This window comes from Panthera leo, chromosome B2 (genome assembly GCF_018350215.1).
Source record: "Panthera leo isolate Ple1 chromosome B2, P.leo_Ple1_pat1.1, whole genome shotgun sequence".
Lineage (NCBI taxonomy): Eukaryota > Metazoa > Chordata > Mammalia > Carnivora > Felidae > Panthera > Panthera leo.
The window spans coordinates 74,458,280-74,475,833 of record NC_056683.1 but is presented as its reverse complement, the minus strand read 5'-3'; the positions used below and the strand labels follow the sequence as shown (position 1 = coordinate 74,475,833).

The 17,554-nt window shown below is 34.6% G+C and overlaps 1 protein-coding gene across 2 annotated transcripts in view; it reads left to right on the top strand.

The window, feature by feature from the left end:
* The window catches only part of ME1 (malic enzyme 1), a 189,077-nt gene that overhangs the window by 77,056 nt on the left and 94,467 nt on the right, over positions 1-17,554 (top strand). For both annotated transcript variants that reach the window (XM_042939268.1, XM_042939269.1), the window contains exons 5-6: positions 4,081-4,242; positions 15,545-15,648. In XM_042939268.1, coding sequence (XP_042795202.1) covers positions 4,081-4,242; positions 15,545-15,648 — 266 coding nt within the window. The remainder of the gene's footprint in view (positions 1-4,080; positions 4,243-15,544; positions 15,649-17,554) is intronic.

The following is a 17,554-nucleotide window of genomic DNA, read 5'->3' as shown; positions in this document are numbered from 1 at the left end:
TTCTAGGGTAGAGAGGGCTAATTAATATGGCTATTAATATTAATAATTAATATCCATATAATCATAACAGCTAGGCAATACAGTCACCTTTATGTTTTTCCTAGCTCATCTCTGAATATTTATCTTCATTAGTAGCCTACCTTTAGTCTTTCAACTCTTAATATTAGGCCCTCACTGATATTCTTGATCTTAACTACACCTACTATTCTTTTAAAAGTCTAGCATAGTATCTGACACAGAATAGGCACTTAAATGGCAGCTGTTTATTTGTAATAGAATATTGAAGAATAAGATGTCGTCTCTACTGTATAGTTGAAGGCACACATAAAACAAAGGCAATCAATTAGACAATATGTACGTAAACTGGTATAAATTGTAAATTCCATATTCATTCAGAGGATAATATCATTCAGAGAAGGCTGAAACAGTTAAATTGTTTTAGCAAAATTGGAACTTAGATTTAGCCTTGGATAATTACAAAGGGAAGAAGATCCTATCTTAGGAAGGGAAGAGATGCATGTAAGTATCTGGTTCAGGAAGAGAATGGTGTATTTTTGTGCAGTAAGTGAATTGGATGCCCTGAACAAAGCTAAGTGTTAATGTTGAAATGTAGTGGAATTCAGATTTCAAATTATTACGAAAGTTCTTGAAATTCAGAAAGAGGTGTTTAGACTTGAAATAATAGAATGTCATATTTAAAGAAGGGGACTGGCTTTATGTAAGTAGTGCTTGAGGAAGGTTCATCAGAGAAGGAAGAAGAGGCAAGAGTGTTGCACCCAGGGTGACCATAGTAGAAAGGCCCTGGGGAAGGAAAAGAAGGAATGAAGACAAGACACATGGTGAGGGTGTCTGTGTGTGTGTCAGAGAACCCCCGCATGTTTCATACAGAGTTACTAGTCAGGTAATGCCCAGATAAAAATCGACAGAGTGGGATGAAGGTTGAATTTGTGAAATGCAGACATCACTGAGAGAATTGCAGTTGTCTTACTGAGATAATCCTGCTGTTGTGACTTCACTGTTGTATAGAAGACATCCAGCTGCTTGATTTTCCTTACGTGGGAGACAGAGTAGGTAAAAACAAAAGCCAAGGGAAGGTCAATATAATGGTAAGCTGTGTAGATGGCAATTTTTTGTATTTCAGAGGGTTCCTTCACTATTAAGATCTACCCTTCAATGTTGAAATGTTTGCGAATTAATGCTCCAAATGTACATTTGTAACAAGGCACAGAAGCAGCTAAAATAGCAAATGCCTCAAAACATTTTAAAAATTACTCAAATAGCTATCACCTTTATAAATGTCCATGGCATATTTATATAATAAAATTAATAGCTCAGGATGAGAGAAGAGCTTAGGGAATAAAATTTATGAAGAAAAAGAACATTTTTCTTTGACTTTATATGTAAGACATAGATTTAGTTTAATTTAGATGTGCTATCAAAAATAAATGGAAATACTATGTTATTTTCAACCTCTTCTTTTCTTTCGAGAGAGAGGGTGCAAGTGAGCAAGGGGTAGAGAGAGAGGGAGAGAAGTGGGACTCATGCTCACCCAAAGTGAGGCTCGAGCTCACCCACAGCAGGCCTCCAGCTCACCGGAAGCGGGACTCAGCTCATCTAATGCAGGGCTCAAACTCACAAACCGTGATTTCATGACCTAAGGCAAAGTCAGATGCTTAACTGACTGAGCCACCCACGCATCTCTGGATGAAAATCACAAGTAGCAACTCCCTGGGTCTAAATATCTTTAATGAAACCTGGAAAGCATTATATACATTATTCAGATCATATCTAAGTTATATGACTATGTTGCTGTCCTAAAATATCTTCTGAAAATATATAATTAAAAAAAATTTTTTAATCTTTATTTTGGGAGAGAGCGTGTGAGCAGGGGAGGAGCAGAGAGAGAGGGAGACAAGAATCGGAAGCAGGCTCCAGGCTCCGAGCTGTCAGCACAGAGCCGGATGTGGGGCTCGAACTCATGAACTGTGAGATCATAACCTGAGCCGAAGTCGGATGCTTAAAGAACTGAGCCATCCAGGCGCCCCATATTCTGAAAATATTTTTAAAATATATGCAGGCCAACTGGCTTTACCTGTTTAAAGGACACATTTATAAAAATATACATTATCAGCGATAGATAAAAGTACCTCTGTTTATGATAGTATGATAAATAGAACAATCTCAAATATGTGTTTGAAGTATTTGGACTTTGGAAATTTGGTTTTAATTTAAAAAGCAAAGTTACCATTTTCTGCAGTGTTTGTTTATCTTTCTTATCTTAAATCAGAGCCAGCTAACCCAGTGATATCAAGTTGCCTTCTTCAAAACAGCATAACCTATTGACCCTTTGCGATTAGACATGGAAAATTTGACAAAGATCATGTCTTTATGGGATATGCAAAAATAATTTTCACCCACTTCTCAAATGTATTTATTTTTAGGGCAGTTCTTTAAGAGCTGCATAATATAGGTGAACAGAAATGTAAAAAGATCTCAAAAGTATATTTAAAATTTTTTTTCAGTTTATTTATTTATTTTGAGAGCACAGGTAGGGGAAGGGCAGAGAAAGGGGAAGAGTCTCAAGCAGACACTGTGCTGTCAGCATAGAGCCCTGTGCGGGGCTTGAACTCGCAAAACTGGGATCATGATCTGAGCAGAGAAATCAGTCACATGTTCAACTGATTGAGCCACCCAGGTGCCCCTCAAAAGTATATTTTAAAATATGTTCTTCACTATAGCACAGTGGAAAAACATTGTACTAGAGGTTAACATACCTAGTTTCTGGCTCTTTGGTATTAACCAGGTAAATACCTCAGGCAGATGATTTCAGTTCTCTGATCTTAATTTCCTAATCTATAAAATAAGAGGGATGGACTAAATATATTCTAAATTCCCCTTCAAAAATACTATGACTCTGTAAAACTCTTGATGATAATAGTATTGATAGCTACAATTTGTTGAGGATTTGTAATATACTAGGAACTATGGTTAAGTACTTTGCATATCATTTTATTGAATCATAGATTTATTCAATTAACTAATGTTTATTCATTGTATACTATGTGCCAAATCCTGTGCTTGGTGCTGGTGCACAGTAGTGAATAAAACAGAGTGGGATCCTATTTTTATGCACCTCTTCTGTAAAGTATCTTTATTCTTCCCATTTTACAAATAAGAAACAGAAAATTTAATTTGTCCATTTATTTAAGGTCAAATGACTGACATTTTCCCAAGGCTCCATGGAAATAATGAGTATAACAGTTTATAGAAAATCTAATAAATTGTGTCTCATGAGATTGGTTTTGCTTAAATTCATATAATGGCCATGAGTCACAGAACAAGGATGTTAGATGTGCTAATTTCACACAGATCTCAAATAAATTAGAAATAAAATCTCCTCATGATTAAAATGTATGACTCCTAGATATTCAAGGTGATTGGAAAGAAATACACAAAATTCATTGAGTCTAGTGGAAGATTACCAGGTAAAAGAAGTAGCAGACTGGACTTGGCATATGTCAAAAATGGTAGAACAATATCCAGTGGTTAGGTTGCTAAAGAGGATAGTTCAACATTGCTCTGAAAGTAGGATGTGTGAAAATTGCTGTGAAAATGGTGCCAAGATGCATAAAGTAAACATCAAAGCATTTGGAGGATACTTAGCAGTCATGCATTATTTAACTAGGGCACTCCCAAAATCATGCTCAAAGTGGATGGTACTGGTTTCAAAGCTTCTCTCAGTTTCACTCTGAGCTCCTAATTCCCTGTGTCTTCCCACTCACCACAAAAGTTATTTGACTCTTTATGTGCATATCGTCTCTTCTCTCTTCACTAACCAATTAATCGTATATATGTATTTTTTAAAAAATAGTTTAAAAATACATACCAACTTTATTTCTTCCCTCCACTCTTCCACACTTAAGATCATATAAAATCTCTTACATGTATATTCAATTTATGTTTTTTGATAGCTTAATATTTCATTACATAAGTAGAGACTTCTACTTCAGAAGTAGCGACCAGGAACTGTGCCCCTGGATTTTCAAACATCTATTAATAGATACTTTTTTTCTTTTCTAGGCTATTGTGGTGACTGATGGAGAGCGTATTCTTGGCTTGGGAGACCTTGGCTGTAATGGAATGGGCATCCCTGTGGGCAAGCTGGCACTGTATACAGCCTGTGGAGGGATGAATCCTCAAGAATGTCTGCCTGTTATTCTGGATGTGGGAACAGAAAATGAGGTAAACAATTTAAGTCTATAAGACAGCTGAATACCTTAAAATATAGCACCAATTCTTGCGTTTTGAGCTTTTTTCAAGAACTTCATGAAATTCATTCTTTTCTGTCTAGTTCTCCCTCCCTCCTCAAACTCTTCCCCTAAGTCTTATAAGAAAATTATTCTCTTTTCCCTTTTTCTTCCCCTTCTCTATAACAAGATTAATCCTTTACTAGCTCTTTAGTGTTTAGTATCCTTTGATGAACATTCACACCACTATTCTACAGAGTATATGTTTTATAAACTTTAGGAGATCATAGTTACTTTTTAAAATTATTGATTCCGTACTATGCAGGAACTAATCCCAAAGGATTTACTAAATTTAATCAGTGTGAAATGTAGTTTTAAAAGTCTGTTTAAACCTGTAGTAGATGATTTGGAATTTAGTGTTTCTCATTCCTGGATCAGTATTTTAGAATCTTAAAGTTGTATATCAGTACATATTTTTGTTCATCCTTTGTTGCTAATAGTTAGATTCATTTATAGTGATACATACTAGAAATTAAAGGTAGAATATGTACAGTTTTTATAGTTGCTTTCTTCCCTTCTAAAGCAATTGACCCGTTAGTAATATATTATATTAGCTTGAACAGTTTTTATATTCATTAATAGAGAAAGTTATAATTTTTAGCTTCCTATATATGTGAATGTTCATTTAACCTTTATAAAGGAAATATTTTTGTTTTAAGTTTTATTTATTTATTTTGAGAGAGAGAGAAAGAGAGAGAGCACAAGCAGGAGAAGGGCAGAAAGAGAGAGGGAGAGAGAGAATCCCAAGCAGGCTCTGTGCTGTCAGTGTGGGAGATTGCCCAAAGCTGACTTTCAGGCTTGATAGTTCACTAAAAGGACTCAGATCTCACTGAAAGCTATTATAGTCACAATATAATGTATTATAGAGACAGGATATAGATTAAAATCAGTGAAAGGAAGAGATGCATAAGACAGAGTCTCAGGGTTCCAAATGTGAAGATTCTATTTTCCTTTCTGTGGAGTCAGGACAAGTTACCCTGTGGTATTAATGTGTGAGATTGATATGTAACCCCCACTATTCAGAGTTTTTATTTGGGCTCTATTACCTAGACATGATTGATTGATTGATTGATTGCCCCTGTGAACTCGGGCACCTGTTCGACCGATTACATTTGGACCAAAGTCGCCCACCCCAAGTCACATGGTAATTTTTTCTGGTGTGGTCAGTCTCCACCTTGTGACAGTTAGTTGGGGCTCCTAGGCTGTTAAGTAAAATGGTCAGGCTCTATCCAAAATGGTTGAATGCTTGTGAATCATGTCACAGATTTATGTAAACAATAGACAAAAATATAAGAGACAAACACACAAAAGGAAAAATAGGTCTAAATTTTAATGTTAAATTAAGTAGAATTCAGTTTTAAACTCATATAAGATTATGGATTTGATCATTCAAACTTTTAAGGAAATGTAGCTCCTGTACTCTATAAAATGTTCCAGAGTATATTAAAATTCATAGCTTCACATTTCATTTTGAAAAGAACATAACCTTGATATCCAAACCTGGTAAAAAAGAAAAATAGCACATAACAAGAAACTGATAATTTGGCTCATGTTTACCCATGTTCCTACCTTTACCACTTTCTAGGTGTGTACTCTTGAAAAAGTTACTGAACTCTTCGGTGCTTCAGTTTCCTTTGTAAAATGAGTACCTGCTTATAGAGTTACCACAATTTAATACTCTTAGAGTGTTTATGATTGTGATTAACATTTTGTAAGTACTTATTAAATGTTAGTTTTATGAATATAGATGCAGGAACAAAAATCTTTCATAAAATACTGGCAAACTGAATCCTGCAGAATACTTTTAATGTCAAAAATTATTCAAACTATTAGCAACATCATAATCCATGGTGCTTTATTAGAGGAATTCCTTTAAAGTTATCAAGACACTTGTTATCACTGTTCTCTTTGATTATTCAGAAAGTACTAGCCTTTGCAATAAGACAAGAAAAACAAAGGTGATAGTTTCATGGAAAAGACACAGTTTTCATTATTTATAGGTAATATGTTTATTGATGAAAACCAAGAAAATCAAGTAAAAATTATCATGACCAAATTCGAGCCCTCAGTAAAGTGATTTCTTGTAAAATAAATACTTTCTTTTAATGTTTGTTTATTTTTGAGACAGAGAGAGACAGAGTATGAGCGTGGGAGGGGCAGAGGGAGAGGGAGACACAGAATCCAAAGCAGGCTACAGGCTCCAAGCTGGCAGCACAGAGCCCAATGCGAGGCTTGAACTCATGGACCATGAGATCATGACCTGAGCCAAAGTCAGATGCTTGACCGACTGAGCCACCCAGGCGCCCCATGCTTATAAAATAAATGTTAAAACTCAACAGCTTTTCTAAGTATTTGTAATAACTAATCAACAAAAGTTGTTCCATTTGCAATAGCAACAATGTTTATTCTGCTAATGTTATATGGTATTCAAAATTTTAAGCAAAGAAATAGTGGTATTTGATTTGGTTCATCAGAGGAATGATTTTTTTTTAAGTATACATCTGTCTTCTTTTTTTCCAAAAACTAATAGAGGTATGTTTTATTTATTAAGCAGAATATATTTTGTTTTTTAGTTAACTTTTTCATAATTTTATTCACTTTTGGGACACGTATCAACTGTATTTTGTTAACAATAAAGCACTTATATATCAGGAAGAATAGAAGCCATTTAGATTCTAGATTAACTTTTCTGTTGCTTAAAATAGAAATGCTCCAACACATGATTTTATTTTTCTGTTAGCTATTGGAGTTCAAAATCTGTTAGTAACATTCTAACTTATGAGCAATATAACCTGAATTTTTATGTTTATAGCTCTTAATTAATATATATTGGAGAATAGTGAAATATTTAGATTGAGATGAGTTGCTAACTCTTAATGTTCTTATTTAATTCATTCTGACCCTTTTTTCTTTTTCTTTTTACTGCTGCTTTACTGAGAAGACAAAATTCACTACGATATGACAGTGTAAAATATAATGGAGTTTTTATGTTGCTGCTTTATGTTCCACTTTTACATGTGGAAAATTGTTTGCTGTGAAAATATTCCTGTGATAAAGACTTTTTGTTTTTCCCTGTGGTAAAAGCTTTTAATCTTCTGTCTTGTGAATCTCTGTCCAGTTTGGCACCTCATGGTAAAAATACACAAACAATTGATAAAATAACTTACTTCCTTATCCAGAATAATGTAGGAAAGTTTGAGAACTAGATCCGTTTTTATAAATTATAAATGTTTTCATCTTTTATTATAAATGCCTATATTGAGTAGTAGTGAAAACAGGAAAGAAATTAGGAGCCCATTGATAAGACATTCTTCACTTGGTATAAATCATACTCACCTGACTTCTTAAATCTCTGCAGCTTTCACCTAAAGAAGGTTTAAAGATCAAAGACAGTAATGGAGTGCCTGGCTGGTTCAGTTGGGAGAGCATGTGACTCTTGATCTCCAGGTTATAAGTTCAAGCCCCATGTTGGATGTAGAGTATTACTTAAAAATAGAATCCTAAAAAAAAAAAAAAAAAAAAAGAACAAAGACACTGAAACTGAGCCATAAAAGTGCTTGGCTAAAAAATACTCTTTTTCTTTAGGTTAATAAAGCAAAGCATTCATTTAGTCAGGATATATGTATGTCTGTCTTATTTTTCATCTGTTACTTTATAGATCACATTTTACTTATGTTCCTTGTGAAACAGTTGCTGTATACAATTTACTTCAAGTAAATTTTCTTCAGTTGTCTTTTAACAGCATCCCATATTCAGTTTCTTTTTAAATCATTATTGCAAAATCTTTTTGTAGTAATCATGTTTATTATTTGTCTATTTTTCTTATATAAGTGACCAATATCAAAGTTTGCTGTTTGACTAAAGATGTGAGTAGATGTTCCTTGTGTCCCCTACATGCTGATCTAGGTTTTATTAGGTCTTGAAGACTGCTTCATGTATTACGTGGTGTGTTTTCTAGGGCTGCCAAAATAGTACTACAAACTGGGTGGTTAACCAGTAGAAATCTATTTTCTCAGGGTACTGAAGGCTAGAAATCCAAGATCAAGGTGTTGACAGGGTTAATTTCTTCTAAGGTCTCTCTTCTTGGCTTTTCTTCCTCTGGTTTTTCTCCAGTGTCTTCACGTGGTCTTTCCTCTGTGTGCATCTGTGTTCTAATATTTTCTTATAAGAACACTAGTTATATTGGATTATGACCCACCCTAATGACCTCATTTAACTTAATTACCTCTTTAAAAGACTCCATTTCCAAATATATTCTGAGGTGTTGGGAGTTAGGACTTCATATGATTTTGGTGAGGACACAATTTGGCCCATAACATTTGGTCACTCTTAAAGAGGGCATGGGCACTTGTTTTTTGCATAGTTATTCTTTATTTATGAAATCATTGCTCTAGGTCTCAGATTTCTGATTCAGGTTTTATGTTTCGTTTGCTCTTCGGTTCATATTTACAGTGTATCTAGATCTAGAATCCTTACTGGAACTTGAACTCACAAAGTCGAAGCCTTCTTGCATTCAGAAAATTCCCTCTTGTCTTCCAGAAACTGCTCTTCATATTTGGCATGAACCAGCTATGATGGAGAGAAACTGAAGAAAAACCTTACAAACCTTATGTCATATATAGCTGCCATGTATCTTTTAGCCCTTGCACAGAAACTAGTGTTGGCGCTAAAATGTGGTTTTAATGTGTTAGTTTTCTATTGCTACCGTAAAAAGTTATTACAAACTTAATGCCTTAAACAACACAAATATATTACATTATAGTTCTATAGGTCAAAAGTCTGCCACAAATCTCAAAAGGCTAAAATCATTAAAGGTGTCTACAGGGCTGTTTCATATCCTGTCTTTTCCAGCTTCTAAATACTGCCTCCATTCCTTGGTTCATGGTACTCTTTTTCCATTTTCAAGCTAGCAATGTAGTGTCTTTCTGGCTTTACTTCCATTGTCACATCTCTTTCTCTGACTACAGCCAGGAAAGATTTTTCAATTTTCAAGACTCACCCTTAATCACATCTCCAGTCCTTTTTGCTGCATAAGGTAACATGTTTACTGTTCTAAGAATAGGGGAACTCATTATTCTGCCTACCATTGGGTCCCAGATAGAATGTCATTTGTCCCTCCACCCTCCTTCATTTCTGTCTTCTTCCTTTCATATTATGGGATTGCTTGTCACTTCAGACAAGTGATCCTGCACTGGAATGAACACTAATCATTACAGTAAAGCCAGAGGAAAGAAGATCGCTCAGTTTCCAGGCTTTCAGTTTGTAGTGTCACGTGCTTACTTTTTGTGGTCTCTTTTTATCTCATCCTCTCTAAATTAGATGATAATGGATGGTATCAAGAATTTCTTTATTTTTGGAGATACTAAACCAATGCCTTGGAAATGAAATGAGGTCTCTTCAGTTTGGTTTATATGCACTAAAACTACCAGGAAGTTCTTGAAGTTTGTGATCTATTTAGGAATACCCATTATATAAACTAAAATAGGACAAAATATTTACCTGAGACAGAAACCTTTGGGGAAGTAGAATACTTTTATTTTAACTTAATAATATAAATTTGAAATTGGTGGTTCTCAATATATGTTCCATGAAGCAACTACTTCAGAATTACCAGGGGTGCATGTTAAGAATGCAAAATCCTGGGGTGCCTGGGTGGCTCAGTTGGTTGAGCATCTGACTTCCGCTCAGGTCACGGTCTCATGGTCCGTGGGTTTGAGCCCTGTGTTGGGCTCTGTGCTGACAGCTTGGAGCCTGGAGCCTGCTTCGGATTCTGTGTCTCCCTCTCTCTCACTGCCCTCCCCTGTTCACTCTGTCTCTCTCTCTCAAAAATAAATAAAACATTAGAAAAAAAAAGAATGCAGAATCCTGGGCCCTGCTTCAGATTTACTGAATCACAGTCAGATTTTAATCACTTTTACTTCTACCACTTTTTAAAATTTGTGCCAGCTCATATGCATGCTGACATTTAAAGTATTGCTTTTATGCAATATTTAAAATTTTATGTCTCAGACTCTTGACTGAATGTTGGCAGTTGGTTTGCTTAATTGTACTGATCATATGAGCCAGCAAAATAGCTAAAATTACATACTATTTACAGAACCTGATTTTTTCATTTGAAAATGAGTAAATAACAACAAAGAAAATGATTATCTGTATATTATAAATAAAACTTAAAAATAAATGCTAAAGTGGGGAGTGTTCATACCATTACAGATAAATATTGATAATATTCTGAATATTTAGAGAACACTTTGAAGTCAATAAGAAAATGTCAAATGTGAAATGTAAAAATTGCCTAGGGACATATGGGCATAGATAATTTACAAATGAAGAAATAAAAATGATCAATAAACTTATAAAAAACGTTTAACAGTATTCTAAGAAAAATACAAATGAATGCTACTTGACAACTTTTTATATATACAAATATATGTATTTTTATATATTTAATATTTGTGTATTATATTTATTATATATTTATATGTATATTATATATATATACACACACACACATATTTATGGAAAGATAATACTTTTACTTGAAGCTGCAATAAAATAGATATACAGACAGTTCCTGACTTATGATGGTTTGGCTTAGGATTTTTGGATTTCACATTGGTACCAAAGCTATATGCATTCAGTACAAACCATACTTCACATTGTGAATTTTGATCTTTTCCCAGGCCAATGGTATGTGGTATGATCTTCTGTCTCTCTTGTGATGCTGGGCAGAGGCAGCCATCTGCAGCTCCCAGTAAGCCACACGGTCACGAGGTTAAACAGCCAATACGCTTACATTCTGTACCCAGACAGCCATTCTGTTCTTCAGTGGAGTATTCAAGAAATTAAATGAGATATACAGCACATTATTATAAAATAGGCTTTTTGTAGATGATTGTGCCCAAGTGTAGACTAATATAAGTGTTCTGAGCACATTTAAGGGAGGCCAGACTAAGATATGCTTTTCATAGGTTAGGTGTATTAAATGCATTTTCAAGATATTTTCAATTTATGATGGGTTTATTGGTATGTAAGTCTATCATAAGAAAGATCTGTACTTATGTGTCATTGGGTGGAGATGTTAATTTGTTCATCCTTTCTAGGAGGCCAGAATTTGAATACAGATCACAAGTTTTTAAAGTGTTCATCTAATGACCTGAAAACTCCTCATGATATATTCTATGTGAAAAGGGGTTATAAAACAGTCTATGATATTGTCATACATTTGGAGAGATAATATTCTACATGCATAAAGAAAAGGACCTAGAAGAATATGCATCAAGATGCTAGTAGTCAGTAGAGATTATTGGTATTCTTTGTTTCTAATTTTACTTTTCAGTGTTCTCAAATTTTCTTATAGGCAAACATTGCCTTTGTAATGAAAAAAGAGTCCTTAAAATATTAAGAAACTTTTTTTCTGACTACCAGATTTTTGTAATTTGTTGGAAAAAATCTGAATACAGAATATTTAGGGTGTTCACAGGATAAAAATCATTAAATTTAGGATATGTCCACAGATACAGGATGCCTGGCAACCCTAAACACACAGTAAAGTCTATTTAGGAATGAAAAATAAATTATTTTTTTGATTCTTAAGAAAATATTTTTTAATTCTCCATCTCCATATTGGAAAGGCAGGAATGTGAGAGATCAGAACAAGGTGAAAGTTGATAATGATTTCTGTTAGCATTAAATACATGAATACTTTGAATAAAAATTTCCAACTTTCCAGAAATGGGATATTGTTAATGAGTAATTAGCTTCACCAGTGTATTCCCTCCTTCTCTCCTTTTTGGAACTCTCTTATATCTCCATATGTTTTGTCTTTTACTGTTTTTCCCCTACTCTTTTTCCTTTTTTCATGCTTATAAGTCGTTAATGACACCACATGTATTGTATGTGACATCTCTTGCTAAAGAAAGTCTAACCTTTTTTAAGTGCTTGCTTAATATCAAGTCTTTGATTTATTCTCCATCAAAGATGTATTAAATGTTTACTCATGGCCATAAGAAGTTTTTAATACAATGAATTAATATCACTTGTATGCCAAGCTAGTTGGTCTATGGAGCCATTATCAAAATTGGGTAATCTTGTTAAATTGTTTTGTGTAGATACTAATTTTTTTGGTCAGAAAGCTCTCCATGAATGCACTCAAGCCTTAATTATCATGACATTTTTTAAAAATAGTAACTTTTGACAAGGACATTATGACTGTAAGAATTTTATAACTTCCTGGTTTAATTCAGAAGCTTTATCTTGTTTATAAATCTTCATAATTGACCCTTCATTGTAGTCGGACTTCTTTATGATATATACTTTAATTATTAGCATGGGAAAGAATGAGAGAAAAGAGAAGAGGAGACGTGTAACATCTTTTCTCAATTGTGTTCTTTTTCTAATTCACATTTTCGAAGTCCAAATATATTCCACACATGGAGAAGGTATTTTAATTCTGGCAGCCATTAGTAGCTCATTGGCACTTCAACCTCAGCTTTTAAGAAGCCTGCCAGTAGATTGTTTAAAGTTTTCAGGCCTCACAAAACAGCTGGGCTTTACAATAGCACTGTTTTAGATTTTACATTTCATCTGAAATACATTTATATGATTAAATATGTTAACTTCCAGCTAGGTGGAAAGCCTTAACTCATTGTTGTGTAGTACATTATAAGTAGGATGACCACATAATCTATTGGCCAAACCCACTGAAAGAGGATGCTGTTAATAACTATACTAGGATAATAGGTATGAACTGGGCTGTAATTTCTGTTGACTTTTAGCAAATCCCAACTCAGATGATTCAGATGGTTAACCTTTTAACATCACAACACCTGCAAAAACATATCATTTATCCATAATAAACCACATCCAAATTTAGTGACTTCTAACAATTACTACTTTATTAATGTTATTGATTCACTGGGATTGGTAGGAAGGCCAGGATGCTTATCACAGCCTTTTTCCATCTAGATTCTCATCCTTCACAAATTGTTTACATTCTACATGTAAAATATGCACATCTCCATCCTAGGTTCCCAGAAGTTTCATCCCACAACAACAGCAGGCCCAAAGTTCAGGATCCTGTCATCTAAGTCAGGTCTAGATGCAAATGAAGCTTCTTGTGTTTTATTCCTTGGTGTGGCTGCTCTTAGCTATTCAGTGGTGAGGCAGGAACAGAATAACCATAATCAACACTTTGATTCAAAATGGGAGGAATAAGAATCATATTACTCTCAGTGGCTCGTGGCAATTTTGAATTGCCACTGGACACATGTTGCCAGGCTGCCTACCTAGGGGGAGGGGCATATTTTTTGAAGGGGGCCTAGTTGTGTTTCCTAAGAGTGGTTCTGTAGTTCATTGTTCTTTTAGGCTTTTGGATCTGAGTCTGAGCTCTTGGCGTCGTCCTTTGAGCTATCCCTCCTTTTCCATAAGAAATGGGCATGTTGCAGCTGAATAGCTTTCTCTGTCCGCTCTCTGCCTGTGGAAAGTTGGGGGCCCAGAGAAGTGTTTTCATTTTGGAGTGTCTCTGTTCCAAATCGTCCAAATAGTACCGTACCCTAAAAAAATTTTTGAAGACTTTTTATATGAGACTGTCTACTTCATTAGATAAAGAAAGGACTTACTCATAATTATTTTCAAAACAGACCTTCTCCTGACATTGGCTGCCATATCAGAATGCTGCAGAACCAGTTCTTTTTATCTAGTCAAGATGGTCTGTTAGGCTCCAATTTAAATCAGAGTTTCCCACAAAAGGTGTGCTAACTACACAGTTGAATCTTTGACTGCAGGCCTTATTTTACTTTGGAAATCTTTCACAAGCAAGTCTTGTGTCCTCTGTATTCTCTTTAAATTTTGCTCACAAGCTAAACATTTCCTTATTTATCTCATCTCTGTTTTGACTTTATCATACAGCTAAGAGAAGCCAATTTACACATTCAGCATTCTGCCCGGGTATCTCTTTAGCCAGATTCACAAGTTCTTTAGGTACATCGTCTGTGTTTCAGGTTACAGAAGATGACAGTTTTTCCATTGTTTCACTATAACATGGCATAGAATGCAGTTTTCTTTCTAGTCCACAAAAGCAGTTTGTCTTTTTAAATTTGTTTCAGCAATATTTTGTAGTTTCTAGTGTATTGGGCTTACACACATTCTCTGAAATATATCCCTGTGAATTTTATGTTTTGGGATACTATTGTAAATGAGGCTATATATTTTATTTCATTTTCAACTGTTCATTGCTAGTATATAGAGATAGAGTTGATTTGTGTATGTTGATCTTAGATCTGTGTTAAATTCACATATTTTTTTTCTAGTGGGTTATTTTGTGTGTATAGATTTCTAAGTATTTTCCATGTACGTGATCATGTGTATACAAATAAAAACAGTTTACTTTTTTCTTTCCAGCCTATATTCTTATGTTTTCTTTTTCTTGCCTTATTGTAATGGCTTGGGTCTCCAGTATAGTGTTGAATAGTGATAGTAGATATCTTTGCTTATTTCCAGTCTTAGGGGAATAGCGTCCAATCTTTCACTGTTAAATATATTATTAGCTGTGGTTTTTCCACAGATGCCCTCTATTAGGTTGAGGAAGTTCCTACCTTACTATTCCTACTTTACTGAGAGCTTTTGTTATGTATGCATTTTATACATTGAAAAAATTGATCTCATAAAAAACACTATTACTTATACCAAAACTTGAACAGAGTAAACTTGAGCTTTGTAAAGTTTAAAAAGTTTAAGAAAACTTTAGCTAAGGGTAAAAATTTATTTTTAATATCAGCCATTAATATATTAAAACTGTAACTAAAATGCTTGTTGAAGATTTTACTTTCAAAAACAAAATAAATCTAAGAAAAGAATTGGTATCTTTCCATTTCCTAAACTAATGTAATACTTCAAAATTCAATATTATTTTTCTATATGATAAACTTTGCCTGTAAAATCTGAATTGAAGTCTTCTAATTAGCACTACTGAGAGATTTTAATTCCTTTTATCATCCCCAAAATAAGGCAGAATGTTTTAATGTCTAGTAATTACTTTTCTTATTTGACATATGAATACTGTAGATATGTAATACTAATAAAATATAATACTCTGTAGGTGAATTCTGGCTCAGTATGGAAAGATTTTATTTCCATTTCTATCCTCATTATGTAGATGAGGAAACTGAAGCGCAGAAAGAATGAATGATATACCTATCGTTATTTCTATATCTATGGTAACTTTTTTTTTTTAATAGGATTTACTTAAAGATCCGTTGTACATTGGGCTACGGCAGAGAAGAGTGAGAGGTCCTGAATATGATGACTTTTTGGATGAATTCATGGAAGCAGTTTCTTCCAAGTACGTATCATCTTTATTTATCTTTATTTGAATTGAATTTCAAAAATTTAAAGATAACCTAACATAATAAACTACACAAGTATCCAAGTTTGGTGTAGTGTGTTTAGTAATTGGAAGGGATTTGTTTGAAATGCGGGCGCGCACACACACACACATACACTGTCATGGTTATTAGTGACTAAATGATAAAGTCATGTATCTGTCTCAAAAAAGATTGTCTCTGGGGGAGCCTGGGTGGCTCAGTGGGTTAAGTGTCCCACTTCAACTCAGGTCATGATCTCGAGGTTAGCGAGTTTGAGCCCCGCGTTGGGCTTTGTGCTGACAGCTCAGAGCCTGGAGCCTGCTTTGGATTCTGTGTCTCCATTTCTCTCTGCCCCTCCCCTGCTTACACTCTGTCTTTCTCTCTCAAAAATAAACAAACATTAAAAAAAAATTAAAAAAACTGTTGTCTCTGTTGCTATTCCTGAAGATACTTTTACAAAAATCTTTAGATCTTGTGGTTATTGAAATACATGATTATGGTGAAGGAGGCAGTAGTCAGTGACCAAATTACCTGAGCAAGACTTTCTGTGATTATTGGCAGTCTGTACTTCATTTCTGGCTGCTGATAAAATGTGATCTTTAGTCATCTTTGTGGGTGTATCTGACCCTTTTGTGGTAGGAGAAGCAGAGGAAGTGGGGAGCAAATGTGAGTTAGTATAAGCCACAAGTCCAGAATGGTGTTTAAGAAACAGGACATCCAATCACAGTTCATGAGTCTCTGATTAAATCTACAGTATATGATTAAAGTGCACTACTGTATTTCACCTAGTTTCAATAGCACTAGATTGTGGGCCAAGTACTACTATAAAGTTTTCCATTTTTTTTTCTTTCAACAAAGAAATTTCCACCATAATTTAGTAATGTATTCTGCGATAGTTTTGTCACACTAATGGACAGTCATCCCATTTGCTACTACCACAAAAACCAAATACTATTTTAAAACATATACGTTGCCTTGGTTTTTCATAGAAATAAACTCATCATTAGAATGAGCTGTAACTAGAGACATACTTCTGGGGTTTTTTTTAGTGTAAGGTTTAATTTTAAGAAGTTGTATGCAGCAGCAGAAAGTGCTTTCATCAGCTTGCACAATATTTAGAATATATTCAGTCTCCTATTGCCCAAAGTTTCAAGGAAGAGTATATTTGCCAGTTAGCATGAGCTACTTTTTAAACACACATGCCTGATTTATTTATTGTTGTTATTAACTTACTTGGTTAAGCTGTACTTATTCATAGAAATAGTTGGAAAACTGTACAGTTTAAGCTCAAGATTGCATGGTACAGTTAATTCCAGTTAGATACTTAAGGGAACACTGATTTCTGCCAATCCCCCCCACCTCACCCAATACTATGTTGTATTTTTTTCTAGTAGTTTAATTTCTAGTAGTTTCTCATATATAATGTAATGTTTTGAAATTACCTGTAACTTTTTAGGTAGCAACACTAATCAGGAGATTATGTTAGGGGTGCCCAGCTAGCTCAGTTGGTGAAGCATGCAACTCTTGATCTCAGGGATTGTGAGTTTGAGCCCCAGTTGGGTGTAGAGATTACTTAAAAATAAAATTCTTTTTAAAAAACCCCAGAGGAGCACCTGGGTGACTCAGTTGGTTAAGCGTCTGACTTCGGCTCAGGTCATGATCTTACAGTTTGTGGGTTTGAGCCTTGCATTGGGCTTTGTGCTGGAGCCTGCTTTGGATTCTGTGTCTCCCTCTCTCTCTCTGCCCCTCCCACACTCATGCTCTGTCTCCATCTCTCTCTCAAAAAATGCACTAACATTAAAAAAAAACAAACAAACCAAAAACAGTATGTAGGGAACACTGTGCCACTATAAAAGAAGAGGAAAATGCCGTTCTTAGCATAAT